The sequence below is a fragment of the Poecile atricapillus genome, chromosome Z, assembly GCF_030490865.1.
Source record: "Poecile atricapillus isolate bPoeAtr1 chromosome Z, bPoeAtr1.hap1, whole genome shotgun sequence".
Classification (NCBI taxonomy): domain Eukaryota; kingdom Metazoa; phylum Chordata; class Aves; order Passeriformes; family Paridae; genus Poecile; species Poecile atricapillus.
In genome coordinates, this window is record NC_081289.1 from 61,484,977 (window position 1) to 61,500,154 (window position 15,178).

Genomic DNA, 15,178 nt, shown 5'->3' on the forward strand with positions numbered 1-15,178 from the left:
ACTCAAACTGTATTTCCAGATGACATCTCCCACTCCTTGTATTTTTTTCCTCACTGTAAGTTAAGGGGGAAAGAATCATATTCTTCAGGTATTTTAGAAAATATGACCCTTTTCTTAATTTCCAGGAAATCACAGGGACATGTTGACTATTCCACCACCACTGACTCTAGTCCCACTGGTCCTGAATACACTAAGTTAGACTAAATAAAAAAGCTGGAATATTCCACTAGTTTGGAAACTGATAAACTCTTCAGTGATGATAATCAACTGAAAGAGAAAGCAAGTGCATGGAGAAAACCAGGTACTGTTGATGACAAAAATGAGATTGAAATCCTGCCAATTGTTTCTCTGACAGATAAAAAAAAACAAACAAAAAACAAACAAGCAAACAAACAAAAAGGCCAGAGAAAAACGCATAATTTGGTCAGTAGTACATACACACAGGCACATTTGCTGGTTTTAATTTTGAAAATTTCTGACTATAAGCAGAAACACTGAAAAAAGTTCATTTCACCAGCACAGCAATTAACAGATCTTTCAGAGAGTCTGCTTTTAAATCTTCAGACAGATGCAGTGTTAGGTTTTAAATCAAAGCTGCATTTTAGATGCCCAAGGATTACTATTTATTGCATTAAGGCTCTCTACTCAACAGAGAATTACCATTGGTAAAAGTACAGTTATGCTTCCAAGGATCAGCACTGACACCTGTGGCAACACCCTGGCAGGGTTATTTGCTCCATCCAAAGTGGGGGAAAAGGCTGTGGAAGACAAGCATACCACCAATTTTCATGGATTGCTCTGGTCTATACAGATCACATTTTTGTATTTCTTCAATAAAACAGTAAAAGGATAAAAAGAACTGCAGAACAATGTATAATTTGGTTCTGCTTTTTAAATCTGACCTCTTCCCATTTTACACTTCACCCAGATTCTTTTCACTTTCATGAAAGACTTCAAACAGTGCTGGTGTCACCTGTACATTATTGCATTTATCACAGGTTTCACATCAGTGGATATAATCATTAAAACACCTCCATAAACCAGTCCCTCTGAATACTGAGTTAGCCTGTACTCATAATCATTCACACCTTGACATCAGTCAGGAGATTAAGGAGATTTGCTAATCTCTCCTCTAGCTCCTCTCTCCATACCCCAGGATGCATGCTTTCACAGGTAATTCTGCAGCCTCTCACCTGGATCTTTTTATAAAGCATGCAAGAGATTGCTAATTGAGTGGGAAGAAGAGAACAACCATCATCAAAAACCTTATGTTAGGGCAATAAACCAAATGTATTTGTCAAATCGAAATGCATTTTGAGTAAAAATGGAAAAACACTCTCTTAGAGGCATTTGTGGATTTAATGAAGAAAAACATGGGCAGTACAACAGCCAGAAAACTGGAGAATGGTAAAAACAATACCCAAGAGGCAATGCAAAGAGGATGACATCCCAGGACAATGTGCATGCAGACTAGTCATCCCACCCCCAGCTGAGCCTCAAGTTCTTCTTAAAACCAGCCATAATTTCCAAATATTTGGAAGCAAAGCTTGCCCTAGAAAGAGTTCAGTGAACAGCTCCCCTTTTTTGATAACACTTTAAAAATTATATAGCTTGCCATTAGTTAAAAAAGAAAAGCATGAGAAAGAAAATAAATTCAACCACAAAGTCTGTGGAAGGCTTATTAGCTGAGTAGTCTTCAGTCAATGTATCTAACAGTGCCACTAATTCACTAATGTTCACATTCCTCAGTCACTAATGCTCTCATTCATTAATGGCCTCATTTATTCCTACACTTTTCCTTCTCCACAAACATTTTGGTAGCTGTATACAAAATACATAGACCATTGAAGCTCACCAAATTGTAGATTCGATATCTTAACTGGAGTGATATTTAGAAAGCTTTTTCTGTTTCAAATGAAGAGTAAAAAAACCTCATAGAGATTAAAAACAACAGTTGTATCCTGTCAAAGTGCATGCAAAAATATGTTTAATGCATCTAAGTGCACTGATTTAGTCCTTCAGACTCCTATTACTTAAATTTCTGCTCCTCCAAAGCCCTTCAGTTGCTTATGTGCAGCAGAGCCTCCAGAGCTAAGCAGTTGGGTGCCTCCAATCATCTTAGGAGGCAAAATCAATCAAAGCTCCTGAAAGCTTGATTCATACCAGTTGGACTCTATTGGATTGTTTATCACAAGAAATGTACAGACAGTGCTCTCTCACTAAAGTTAGTTTCCAACCTACAAAATTCTGGTCAGTTGAGTAAAAGGAGCAGGCAAGAAAGAAAATGTTTAGTTGAAAGAGAACATCCATTGCAAGTTCTAGAGTTGGTGTAATTTTCAGAGCAAGCCATTTTGATATAATCAATTTAGAGTAAAATCAGGCAATTTTAGACATTTCATGCAGTGAGCCAGCTTTCAGAAATCTAATATAGTTCTTTCCTATACAGATTACAAGACTTTGCTTTTGAAGCCAGATGTCTAGCAGACCTGAAAAAATCCAGCATGAAATTTAATAAGTCTGCTGTAACATTTCTCCTTCACTGACATACTGCTGCAATACTATTAAGATGGCATTAGCAGGGTTTATAAAGCTAACCTGACATAAGGGTCACATTAAATATTTGTTTTCTTTGGTTTATTTTAATTTAATATAAAGCATTTCCAAGAACAAGCAGAGTCAAGAAAAATTAAAGTTCGCTATTGTTTGTTGCAGCACTCCAGTGCTTAGCCATTCAGTCAGTAAGAGATACAATAATTACTGTAATTTTCCTTCTTATATATTATGACTCAGGAGACAACCTTTGTGATTTCTCTCTACCAGTTTGCTGGCCACTCCTTTCAGGTGACAGACCACCTGTACTCTTCCCTGCTCAGCCTTGGATTACAATAAACTAGCTGAGGACAGTATACCATCCTCAATTAACAGCTCCAGCACTGCAGCTAAAATACTTGGATACCTCATCACTGAGGTGGTAGCCTGTGTCTTCACAGGAAGTTCACTCAATCCAGAAGAGCAGTACTTGGCACATGCATAAAACACAGCATTACTGCAAGTCAGCCAGCACATGCCAGCAGGCTGCAGAAACAATTGCTCTTCACTACTCAATACATCATGCTGCACCTGGAAGACTAAGACTACAAATACAAGAGAAAGCCGCAAACCAGGAGTAACAGTGGATCACTAAGATGGGTTGCACAACTGGAGCATGAGACATAGAAGAGGCTGTGAGAACTGGGTTTTTGCTACCCAGAAAATAGATTATTATTTTATAACATAAGCTTTTAACTACAAATTTTTGCTACCATATCCTTCAATTCTGATAGATTACCACTGCTCAGATTAAGAATATTCAAACTTCACCTCTTTCTTGCACATACAGCATATTACTTACTGGAAATTTGCCTTTTGAAAAATCAGCATGTTATCATTCTAAACGAAAAAGGCAAGCTACCTCCATAAACATCATGACAATTCATTCACACTTGTGACACATATTTATTACTCTCCCACTTTAAAGTTTAGTAAAGTCAAAAAGCCTGCACATACTGTGAATATTAAGCTTAAGCAAAAGCAGTATGGATCTATTTTGGCAAGATTTATTTACTGAAGTTCCAATTTAGTATACAGTTTTACCACTTTCTATGTAAATTCTGTTTTACCAACAAGAATTATAGTAGCTGTCAACCAAATCAGGACTACAGCAGCTTGTTTTTAGCAAGGAAGGCTCACAAACCTCCATCCATCCTTCGCGAGGTAGCTGAAGATTCCATCAATAACACTTGCGAAAAACTGCCCTCCAGTGATGAAGAGAGTGTTAATGGTGACTAATCTGCCTCGTAAGTGCGGCGGAGCCACTTCTGCGATGTACACTGGCACAGTCATAGATGCTACACCTACAAGAATAAATTCAGTTACAGTTATAAAATTGAAAGAGATACTACATAGCTTTTTCATCATAAAATACTGGTTTGGGTTTGGCTGAGACAGAGTTTGTTTTCCTCCTAGTAGCTAGTATAGGGCTATGTTTAATATTTGTACTGGAAACAGTGTTAACTATTCAGGGATGTTTTCTTTATTCCTTACACTGTCAAGGTCTGTTCTGCCTCTCACCCCACACCACCAGTGACACTGGAGGCACAAGTAGTTGTGAGGGGACACAGCCAGGATAGCTGACTCCAACCGACCCAAGGAATATTCCAGACTACATGGCATCATACTCACCATGTATAGTTAGGGGAAAAGGAGGAATGGGGGGACAATCAGAGTTGTGGAGTGTCTTCCCCAACAGCTCTAACACATGATGGAGCCCTGCTCTCCTGCAAATAGCTCAACAACTGCTTGCCTGTGGGAAGTGGTGAATGAATTCCTTGTTTTGCTCTGCGCGAGTGCGTGGCTTTTGCTAAACCTATTAAACTGTCTTTATTCCAACCCACAAGTTTTCTCACTTTTACCCTTCAAGTTCTCTCCTTCACCCTATCAGCAGGGAGTGAGCAAGCAGCTACACAAAGCTGAGTTCCTAACCAAGGCTGGACATGACAAGCGGTGATCTGAACTGAGTTGGCTTTGGTGTCCAGAAACTCCACAGAAAACACCACCACTCCTGCCCTGAGTGACCATCCTAAGAAATGGAGCCCAAAGTCATGGGCTGAAGGAACTCAGTGGACATTTATGGACACTTTACAGACATTTTATAGGGGTGGTCCTTAGACTGTGGGGATGATATCTGTGTATTATATCAAAGAATGGAGAGGTGATTCATGGGTAATAAGAATGCACTGCATCTAGATGGAATAAGGGGTGGAAAATGTGCTAGTTTCAGATGGGGTAGAGTTATTCTTCTTCATAGCAGCCAGTATGGATTTAAATTATTATTTTGGATTTAAACTTAGGATTTTGTGTTTACAAAATTAACTCCAATCAAGGCAAGATCTGCACACACTTAAATAGAATAAGCTGAACAAATTTTACTTTCAAAGTATGAAAACAATGGAAATGCTACTAAGGAACCCTAGAAGCATACCCTAAGCAAATGGTTGCTAGCAGCTCTATTGGAATTTCAAGTTTTGATGCAATGGTACAAAGAAAAACTTTCTTCAATTCACATTGCCTGTACACTGTAATTAAATAAAAGGATAGGTATAACTATAATTTTGAAAGAAAGAGATGCTATGATCCAAGTAAGCACACATAAGTCTAAGTGACTAACTGAAGACATCAGGTGTTCACAAAACTTTAAAAATAACTTTAGCATGGTTTCCACAGATAAAAACAAAAACAAGGCCAAGCATTACTATTATTATCATTATCATTATTATTATTGTGTAATTTCATTACTGTTGTAGAACAAATTGTTTATTGACTTGGTTTAAAAATATTCCATGTGCAATTTTAAGTACAGGTTGACTGGGCCCTGAGCGACCTGATCTAGAGTGTGGCCTCCCTGCCCATGCAGGGGGATTGGAACTAGATGATCTTTAAGATTCCTTCCAACCCAAGTCATTCTATTATTCAATGCAAAAACTCTATCACCATAAGGAAACCAGGACTAATGCTGAACCACAACTGCTTTTTATTCTGTCTTAACACTGGTAGTACTTCCTACAACTATGTGATGAATCATTTGTGCCAAAGACAGAAATGTACATAAGGAACATATACAAACTGTAAAAAAAGAGTTCAACAGTGTATGAAGAGCACACCTGGGTGCAGCACATGCTTTGGTGGTCCCTACTTCCTTACAAGAACCAATACTGACAAGCCACAGTGATCTCTTTTCTAGTTAAAACTGGAAGTACATTGGCAGCAGCCACCCAAAAACATATTTTGACTGAAGTCAGGTGAGATACAACTTGAGCACAGTGAGCACAGCCAAGCACCATCACACACAGCACGTCTTCCAATCTGGGGCAGCTCCACCAGCTCCATACAGACATCCCCACACCAGCACTGGCCAGTGCTACAGCCCCAGCAAGAAATGGGGCCACCTAAAAGCATGCACATGCTCCTGAAGCACAGCTGTGGTTCCCTGCTTGTGTCACAGTAGAAGGGCTTCCTCATGGGATGGCAGAGGCTTCAGCTAGTGCCCCACTGCCTGGCTGACTCACCAAACTAAGAGCACAAAATCATCTTTAACAACAAGGTTAGCCTTACAGGACTGCTGGGAGCCTCCAAAAGCTCAAGCAAGGAATACAGATTGTGTAATAATAAAATGGCATGAGAAGATCCTTTGTTGCGATAGGTAAACACTCACAGCAGCCACTCAGCATGATAACCCAGTTCCCAGCAGAGCCGCCCAGGACATGCCAATGCCTCTCTCTCTTATCAACTGAACAACCGGCACAGAATAAAAAACTCAAATAAAAATGTCAGGGGAAAGAAAAAGGAGCATTAAAAATTCATTCAACCAATTTTCAAAGCCAACCAGAATGCACCATGGAAAAAAGCATTCAAATAGCCCTTTGTGTATTTGACAGAGAAGTGAATTTTCAAACCCAGCCCACCATTAGGGGTATTTCTCTCCCATATTTCACATCAGTATTTGAAATAATGATAATTGAAGTGATGGAGACTGCACACATATAGCAGAAAATCCTTTTTGGGAAAGCACAGGAGTGTGTCCACTTGCTGCAAACACAAGCCACCGAGGACCCAGACGAGGCAGCGGCTGGGGCAGAGGGGCAGGGCCCTACAGCTGCGGCAGCCCTGGCCTACCGAGGCTGAGCCTTCCTGCTCCCCCTGCCACCCCTCTGCCTTGGGCACGTCACCTCTAATGCCAGTGCTTGTTCCCACACTGCGGTGTGGCCATCTTCCCATAGGCTCCTTGGGACTGTATGTTAAGATACATCTTTAACATACATAATCATGTAGTGAAGCTAATTTGAGAAGTAAAGATGGCAACATCTGTATGTGGTTTTTACTAGAAAGTAGTTAGAAAGATCTGCACAACCAAAAACAATATCTGCTCTGTAAAAAAAACACTTTTTACTCCCTTTAAACTCTTAATGAAGACTGACTGTACACAGGACCTGCAGAGGAATCTTGCTCAAAGCAAGCCAGCCAAAAATGCTTCTTAGGCATCCAAAAAGCAGAGCCACACCATCATCCAGACCAGAAGCTCTCACTGATGTTCAGAGCACACCATCAGCCCTGAGACACTACAAGAACCACTGATAGCCACAGCTACAACACTTTCCTCTCATAGGTGAAACTAAAACCTGTTGCATAACATAGGGGTGGTATGAAAGTTAACATGTATTCACAAAGTCATGAACAAGCCACATCATAACAACAGATTTATTGTTTCTGCTGCATTCTTCTCACAAGTTGACTACAGAAACAAACAGAGAAAAGGAAGCTTGCACACCCCAACAATCCTGTCACAAGCTAGCCAGTGCTATTCAGCTAGCATTAATACAGTAGTTGAAATTATTTATTATTAAACCAATATTAAATAGCACAAGATTTCTCAGGGAAACCTAAGGATTTAGAGTGTTAGCTCAAAATCACACAGAATTGCTTAGATTGCCAGAAACATTTGAAGATCATCTAGTCTAACCGCTGTTCAAGCAGGGGCATCTAGAGCAGGCTGCCCAGAACCATGATTAGTTAGGCCCTGACCATCTTAACATGTGGATCTCCAACCAGAATGACTCAGTAAATCTGCAACTTCCATGGCAGCTTTCCTGCCCTGAGAAATGTGTTCACAATCTTGCTGTCTAAAACAGCCTTTCTGGATTTCTGTTTCAGACCTTACTTCCTCTACCATGTGTCCCAAAACCTACAGATTCAAAATATTTAAGCAAAAATCTCAATTCAGAAGACACATTTGTCACACATTTTCAATTATTGTTTTAATATCAAAACATATGCTTTGCTACTCTGAGTCTGAAAGAGTGCAGCAGGAGGTTTCAGGGAACAGGAGGAGGCAATTAGGAAAGCCTTCCCAGTTTATCTGACTGACATGCAGCAAGCATTCATACACAAAAGCAAAGTTCTTCTTGAAAAAATACACTAGGAGTGGAAAAAATGGCTATTCTGAAACCCATCAAAAGAAGAGAAAAAAAAACATATGACTTTAAAGAAGATTTAGATTAGATTAATCTAATCTAATTAGATTTATATTTAATTTAGATTTAGATTCTCAAGTGTTGTTTACATTACTCATTTGCTTTTAGTTGCATTAGACTGCATCAATGTTCTCCAGACTTTCCTCCTCTGACTTCTATTTAAGACACACTAGAACACAGGAGAGTAAGTTCTTCTGAAAAAGACATAGACAGAAGCAATGCATTAAGCATTATTCAAGTATAAAATACATAACCACTATTTATTATGTAATTATTTTAATAGCCTGATATTAAATAAATTTGAAAACAAAGAACAGCTTTCCAAATATAGCTGCAATGGAATCTTTACTTAATCCTTCATACGAGAATGCTTTCATTTACACTTAGATGACATTTTCTAATAAGCTCTCACTGTTAAACTGCTCACACCAAATAAAAAATTCTTGCTGCAGGCAAGTATATTACTACCTAATAGAGCTGATAAGTGACAAGACATGAGAAAAAGAAAATGAAAACAATTAACTGGAAGTCTGTCAGCGAAGGCTGAAGCTCTACATTGTGCACCACAGCTATGAAATATGAGAAAAGAGAGCAGGGAAGTCCAGTCTTTATCCACTTGAGTAACCAAGGCATGAACTTTCTGTCCTCATTAAAGGATAAAGCTTAGAAAAAAACATAGCAAAAGGTTCCTTAAATTTTGCCCAGAAGATGCATCTAATTATGATACGGGAAGCATCAGATGACACAATGGGCTGAAATCATCATATTAAATGTTTTTCCACTCCTAAAATCACTTAAGAGACTTATTACTAGGGCTCCTACAATAATCTGCAGACATACCTGTAGAAAGCAAAGACAAGTCTGTACACAGCTCAATTTTAAGACAATCAATAGACCAGAGGTGTGAAAAGACATCTTAGAATCACTTATCATCCAGAAAGGTATTTCCAGCAAGAACATGTAAGCATCATAAAGAATTCACTAAGAAGTTCAGAAATTAAGTCAACAAACCTACTGACAATAGAAATAAAAAGGCCAATGAAGGAGAGCTCCTATGATAATTAGAATTGTAAGTACATTTTAAGAAATGGAATTATGGTAGAAAACACAAGGACTACAAAAGGAATCCAAGTTACTGTTTGTAGAATGCATTTGAGCATTAATGTTAAGGAGATGGAATAATTTTAAAGACTTCTTTTTTCAAAGTCAGACAGATATAAATGTATCCTGCCCAGATCAGGACTTTCACCACAGCTTCTGTCATTTCTCCTGCCGACAGGAGGGAAGCTGTGTCATAAAAACAACAGATGAGTAACAAAAGCTGGAGACAGGATATTGAGTGAAATGCACTTTTACTCCTGGCACAATGAAAGAGCTCCAAGGTAATAGGAATGTAAGTGTCAGTCTTTTCAATGGCATCAGCCAATAACCAGTGTCAGGAGCATTAAAACACAGGGAAGGGATCCTCACAAACTTTTGTTGTTATTGCAACTCAATTAGCCTTCCACGAGTAGTAATAAAGAGGACTGATGGTTAACTGCAAGTGCTAAGGAGGCACATCCAGGAACTGATGCCTCTTTTTATCATGGTTCTGCCCCTCCTGTCCAGCTTGTGCAACCCTTTGCATGAAAACCAAGCAAACCAGGGAGAACAACCAGCTAGAAGGCCATCCACCTGCCTCTTAAGGGGGTTGTACCACTTATCTCCTTTAAACAGTTCACAATGACATCACAAGACTGTACCAACACCCAGGCAGGACTAGTTATGACAAGGGAGTAACCTGAACCACCAGGGGACTCCAGAGTGCCCAAGTGGAAACTAAAATTAAAATGTGAAATAATCATAAAAAAAGTGCAAAGAAATCTCTGATCCTATTTCAGAGCACAGCAACTTAGCAATTCATCTCTATTAACAACAAAGAACATACACAGCTTATTACAAAAATCTGTGTTGTTAGGAGCTCCAAATGAACTGGCAGAAACTAAAAAATGTCCTTTCAGAACATCCTTCACTAACATATAAAGCTGCACTGAGGTACTTAACCAAGGTAAAATATTTCACATACCTTGCAAGAGCAAATTTTCATTAAAACGTTAAACTTTAATGCTGTTGACTTTCAAATTCACTTAATTAAGAAGCATCCCATAATAGTTTGTGTTAGTGGTAAAGAGTCCAAGCAGGAAGTGATTCCACAGACAGAGGATTTCTGGAGTATGATGAAGAAGCAGGTTTATGGCAAAGAGAATCAGGAATTAAATATTAGCAGAGGTTGCTATGCTACAAGAAAATTTGAATACAAAGTCAAGGTGAGCTTTTTGTGGGGGTGTGAGGGGAGTATAAGTAAACAGCAAATTCCTATGGTGACAAGGGGAAACTTGCCAGCCTACAGCTGAGCTAATGTTTTCTCACAGCAACTCTGCAGGAAACCTGGTAAACTTCCTATATCTTGGAGACTTGACATGCAATCTAAATTTAGTGCCTTGACCCCAGAAGTATGACACATTATATAGACAAAGAGACTTTCATCAAGTATTTTCTTTCAGTTGTGTTTCCACAAAATTATACTTTAAGGTTTTGGTTTACTCTGGCAAAACCAGCTTTCTTGACAACTGATAATTTCAGAACATTGCTCACATTTGAGTAGCAAAACTCAGGAGGACAGGGGCAACATGCTGGTTAACTCCCTGAAAGAACTGAAAAGTTCTACAATAACTACATAATCTTTACCATCAAAGAAGAATTGATTTAAATAGTTTGTGGAGAAAAGTAATCCATTACTAACAAAAAGGGATACATTTTAACTGCAAAGGATACTTGTTTTAAAAGAGCATTAGTTTTCACAAACACATACAGGAACTGTCAACAATCAGCCACCTCCTATTCATCAGACAACTCCACAACATATTACAATTACATTGCTCAGCCTAATCAGAAATTAAGCCTTTTTATAGTCTCATAGAATCCTTTTGTGCTGTTACAGTTAACACTTCAGCTTTCAGTAATGACAGTCAACCGAAGGGGATAACAGAGCCTTATTAAACACACTAATAGGAAATACTTGAGAAAGCAGTGTATTTGAATGCTGTTCTAGTACACTAACCATTTCCCTAGCAGATAAAGTTAAAATATTCATTGCTCAGCTTGTATTTGAGTGTGAATTATCACTGAAAGCTCAAGTCCCCTCTAATATCTAGGCTTCCCACCCACTGCACATATGTAGTAAAGGCATTCATTATCAGCAGTTTGTAACTGCTTAATAGAAGTTATTTCAAGGATAATTGGCAGCACACTTCCCCACTTAGTATCTCCCCTACGTCAGATTAGTAGAAGTCAATTTCTCAGCTGTGGCACAACTGTGCACTGGAATGCACAAGGGCAGAGGGACAAACCAGCAGCACGAAAACCACATGAGAATATAGATCACAGTAATGGACAGACTTAGCTGCATCTCTTCTGGGATGGAGGTCCAACATCAGCAGCCTCCATTTAAGTCTGGTATTTTAACACTAATTTACTGAATTGTAGAGAGCTGGTTCATAACTAAAGAACCTATACTGCTGAACATCTAATAGACAAAGTAATTCCAGACCTTTATGTCCCTAACTAGCCACCAGCCCAAATCCATGTGGCCAACATTGTAATTATAATCAAAACCCAATGCTACTATGTGGCATGCAGCTGTGAAGGAAGCAAGGACCAGAGCAATAAGAAGAAATGTAAATGAAGTTCCTCACTAGTTGATATTGTCTCAGATTTATAGAACAATCATATATTAATGAGCTAGATTTATAGAACAATCATATATTAATTTTCTGACAACCACAAGAAGGTTTTTTCACTGTTGCGTGTTACCAGCATGGATCAAAACCACAAAATCCTTCTTCACTTAAGAAAACCTCAAATTGTGTCCAGTAGGAACAACCACAACTGTCATACAGTAAATGCAATGCCCCAAGAAGATAGCATTAGCCTTCCACAAGAGTAATTTCAAGTTTCAAGCTCTCCCATGTTCAAAAGATACAGAAATAAATCCAGCTCATAACAAAATTAACATGCCAATACAGAATAAAATTCTCCATAATTATGCTCCATGCCTTTCTCTGGCATCTCCAGGACAGTATCTCAGACGAACAGCCTAGGGTATTCACATGTAGTAAAGAGACATAAATATTCAACAAAGCATAATCAAGGAGGAACTATTTATCATAGTACCAATTTTCCTCCACTGAAATTCTTCAAGTCAAGGAATATTTTTAATTTGGAAACTGGGAGTTATGAAATGGAAAAAAGTGAGTCATGACACTTGAGGGAATACAGACAAGAACCACCCACAGGCTACAGTGTGAAAGTTTATTAAAATAAAGCTTAGTTTACTCACTTTATTAAAAGACAACAGCGTAGGAGTTATAAAAAGAATGTAGTAGTTTTTAATAACAGCCAGTAATTCAAAAAATACTGAGGATGTTCTATGATTCCAAGTGTTAGAACCACTTCATCTGTGGGGTCCTATTCAACTCAACATTAGCACTATCTATGGAATAGATATATTCCATATCTATCTATAGCTAATTTTGGGAAGAAACCATTCTTAAACAAGTAACTTTTTCTATTCCAATTTATTTTGAGATTATTCAAGATTATAATAATAAAAATAAAAACATGTTAAGAGGAAATTTATCCTGAGTGACAAAATGAGAAAGATAGAGTGGGATTTAACTAACCAGAGGCAAAATAATCAATATAATTATCCAGAAAATGTGTAGCAAAATTTTTACAACTGTCCTATGACCACACCTAAAACGCAGATGTCAGTTTACATGTCCCAGAAACCTGGAATTAGTTACCTGTGTTCACTCATTCTTTATGGCTACCGTCTGTTCCTAGTAATCCAAGCTGTGGAACTCCCAGCCAGATCCCACCCAGCTGCCTGAGTTCCTGAGTATCCCACTGAGAATGCCATACTGGCAATCTGTGCCTATAGCACATATCTGTAAGATCTCATTTCAGAAAGCTACAAGAAATCATGCAGAAATGCATTTTTGAATAATTATAGCAATACTAGAATATCAGAAGTAAGTAAAAGCTACCAAAAGCAACTAGGAAAAAAGTTCTAATTTGTTCTGTTTCCAAATTAATTTTGATCAAGAACTATTTGCAAAAATCTGTAACTGCATTAAAGCAGCCTAGATATTTATACAACCCAACACTTATTTTTACCACATTGCAAAAATTTCTCACTTCAGAAAATATGAGTATTTTTTTATTTTCACTTGAAAATTATGAATAGAATATAGTAGTTTTCTTTATGACAGCTTGTTTAAACATGTACGTCAAGCACTACTCAATCTACTTCAAGAGTGGTTTCAGTTTAAATAAATACTAATTGAGATAAGCAGCACTTTTCTGCAGACACTCTTTAGCACCAGCAGACTGCACTGTATGTGCTGCTCACACCTAGGAAGAACTGGCAGCTGCAGGTGGTCAGGTCCTGAGGCAGCCCCAGCCACAGGTAAGAAGTTGCTTTCCCATCCAGCAAGGCAGGGGATCTGGATGAGCATCCACATCTCAGCTCCCCCACCGGCCGTTTGAGGTTTTTTATCTGCTGGCTGGCATAGAATTGTGCTGTGGCACAGATCACCACAAGCACTATCTGAGAAGCTGGGGGTGCCAATCTGGCTCTTTTGCTGGCTTAGCCACACAAACTGCAATTTCCAGCAGGGAGGTATGGTTTTATAATGACCCAGAAAGATTCGTCAGGGCTCACCTGCATAGCCATTCATTTATGCCAGGAAGTCAGCATTATTAACACAACCCTTACATGGTTGAAAAAAAGCAATCCCACATCAAAAACTCCAGAACAATGCCTGAATGCTTCAAGGACTAGCATGTATTTTCTGTGCAGAGAAATTTTCTTTTTGGAAGACAAGGGTAAAAATTTGAAAGCTATACAGAAAATGTCCAACGCTACACTTTTGCTTATATACCATTTTTTTCCCTAATTCTACTAGAGTGATGCTTTACCCAACTTATAAGAATCCTAAGGAAAGTGATATCTATGCAAACATAAAAAAGCTTTAGAAGCTGAAATACAACTGAGCCAAAAGCATGCCTTCAGGTTATACGTGAAAGCTATAGTTATAATCTTCAACTGAGACCTAAATTGTTTTTCACAGTGCCTCTTTCTACAAGTGCAGCCATCAAAACAGTGAAACTGGTTAACTTCTCTGTAAATTGCTTTAGGTTTCACTGGGTTAAAAGTCTAGCAACTGTCTCCAAACATGAAGCTTCAGATGAAGATGAGCAGAAAAACACATTTTCTTGCCTACCACTTGCAACTAATTAAAAGAAAAATGAAAATTAGAACACTAAACTCAGTGTTATAGTGAAAAAACTAACATTTTAGAGAAAAAGTAACATTGAATGACTTCATTTCCTATTCAGAAAAGCCATTCAAAAAACACTGTCTGTCTAACGTATATTTCCAGTAATTTTGTGACTGCCATGGGTAAATACATGGTAAACATCAACACACAGAACTATATTTTTATAGGAATTGCTACATTTATCCACTTGTGCAGAAAACAGCATGACTGGTAGGAAGACAGGTACCAGTTATATGGTTTTATAACTATTACTCTAAAAAACAAAAGCCTTGTAAGCCTTTTACAGCCTAAGGCTTGATTTTAAAAACTAAGTTTCAATTATGCCTTTATAATGCAAGTAGCACTCATGACAGTAATGTAAGTATAACTACAGTTATAATGAAAATACAGGAATCACAGCAATTGCTCAGTTTCTACACTAGCATATTTGTATACAACCAAGCTTGTGTCCACAAACACAAATGATCCACATAGAGATAATAAAACATATTTCTGATCATATGGGAAAATATTTCCAGTACTGGAGGGTGGGGGGTGGTAGAAATCTGTACAGTGCTCCTTCCTCAGGGTACCTTCTGCAGCATGCACATTTTGCATGCTAAGGAGAGTAAAGCCTTTCCCAGTGCACATGGGTTAAGTCAAGCAGTGCTGCACACTTCTTTGCTCTAAGCGAAGCAGCTCAGCTTAAATAGCTCGCTGTCATATGTCCTCCTCATGATCTGGAGTTTC

General features: G+C 38.4%; 1 protein-coding gene across 3 annotated transcripts in view; it reads right to left on the reverse strand.

The window, feature by feature from the left end:
* The window catches only part of LOC131573220 (proton myo-inositol cotransporter), a 147,979-nt gene that overhangs the window by 114,055 nt on the left and 18,746 nt on the right, over nucleotides 1–15,178 (reverse strand). For all 3 annotated transcript variants that reach the window (XM_058826952.1, XM_058826951.1, XM_058826950.1), the window contains exon 2: nucleotides 3,734–3,893. In XM_058826952.1, coding sequence (XP_058682935.1) covers nucleotides 3,734–3,893 — 160 coding nt within the window. The remainder of the gene's footprint in view (nucleotides 1–3,733; nucleotides 3,894–15,178) is intronic.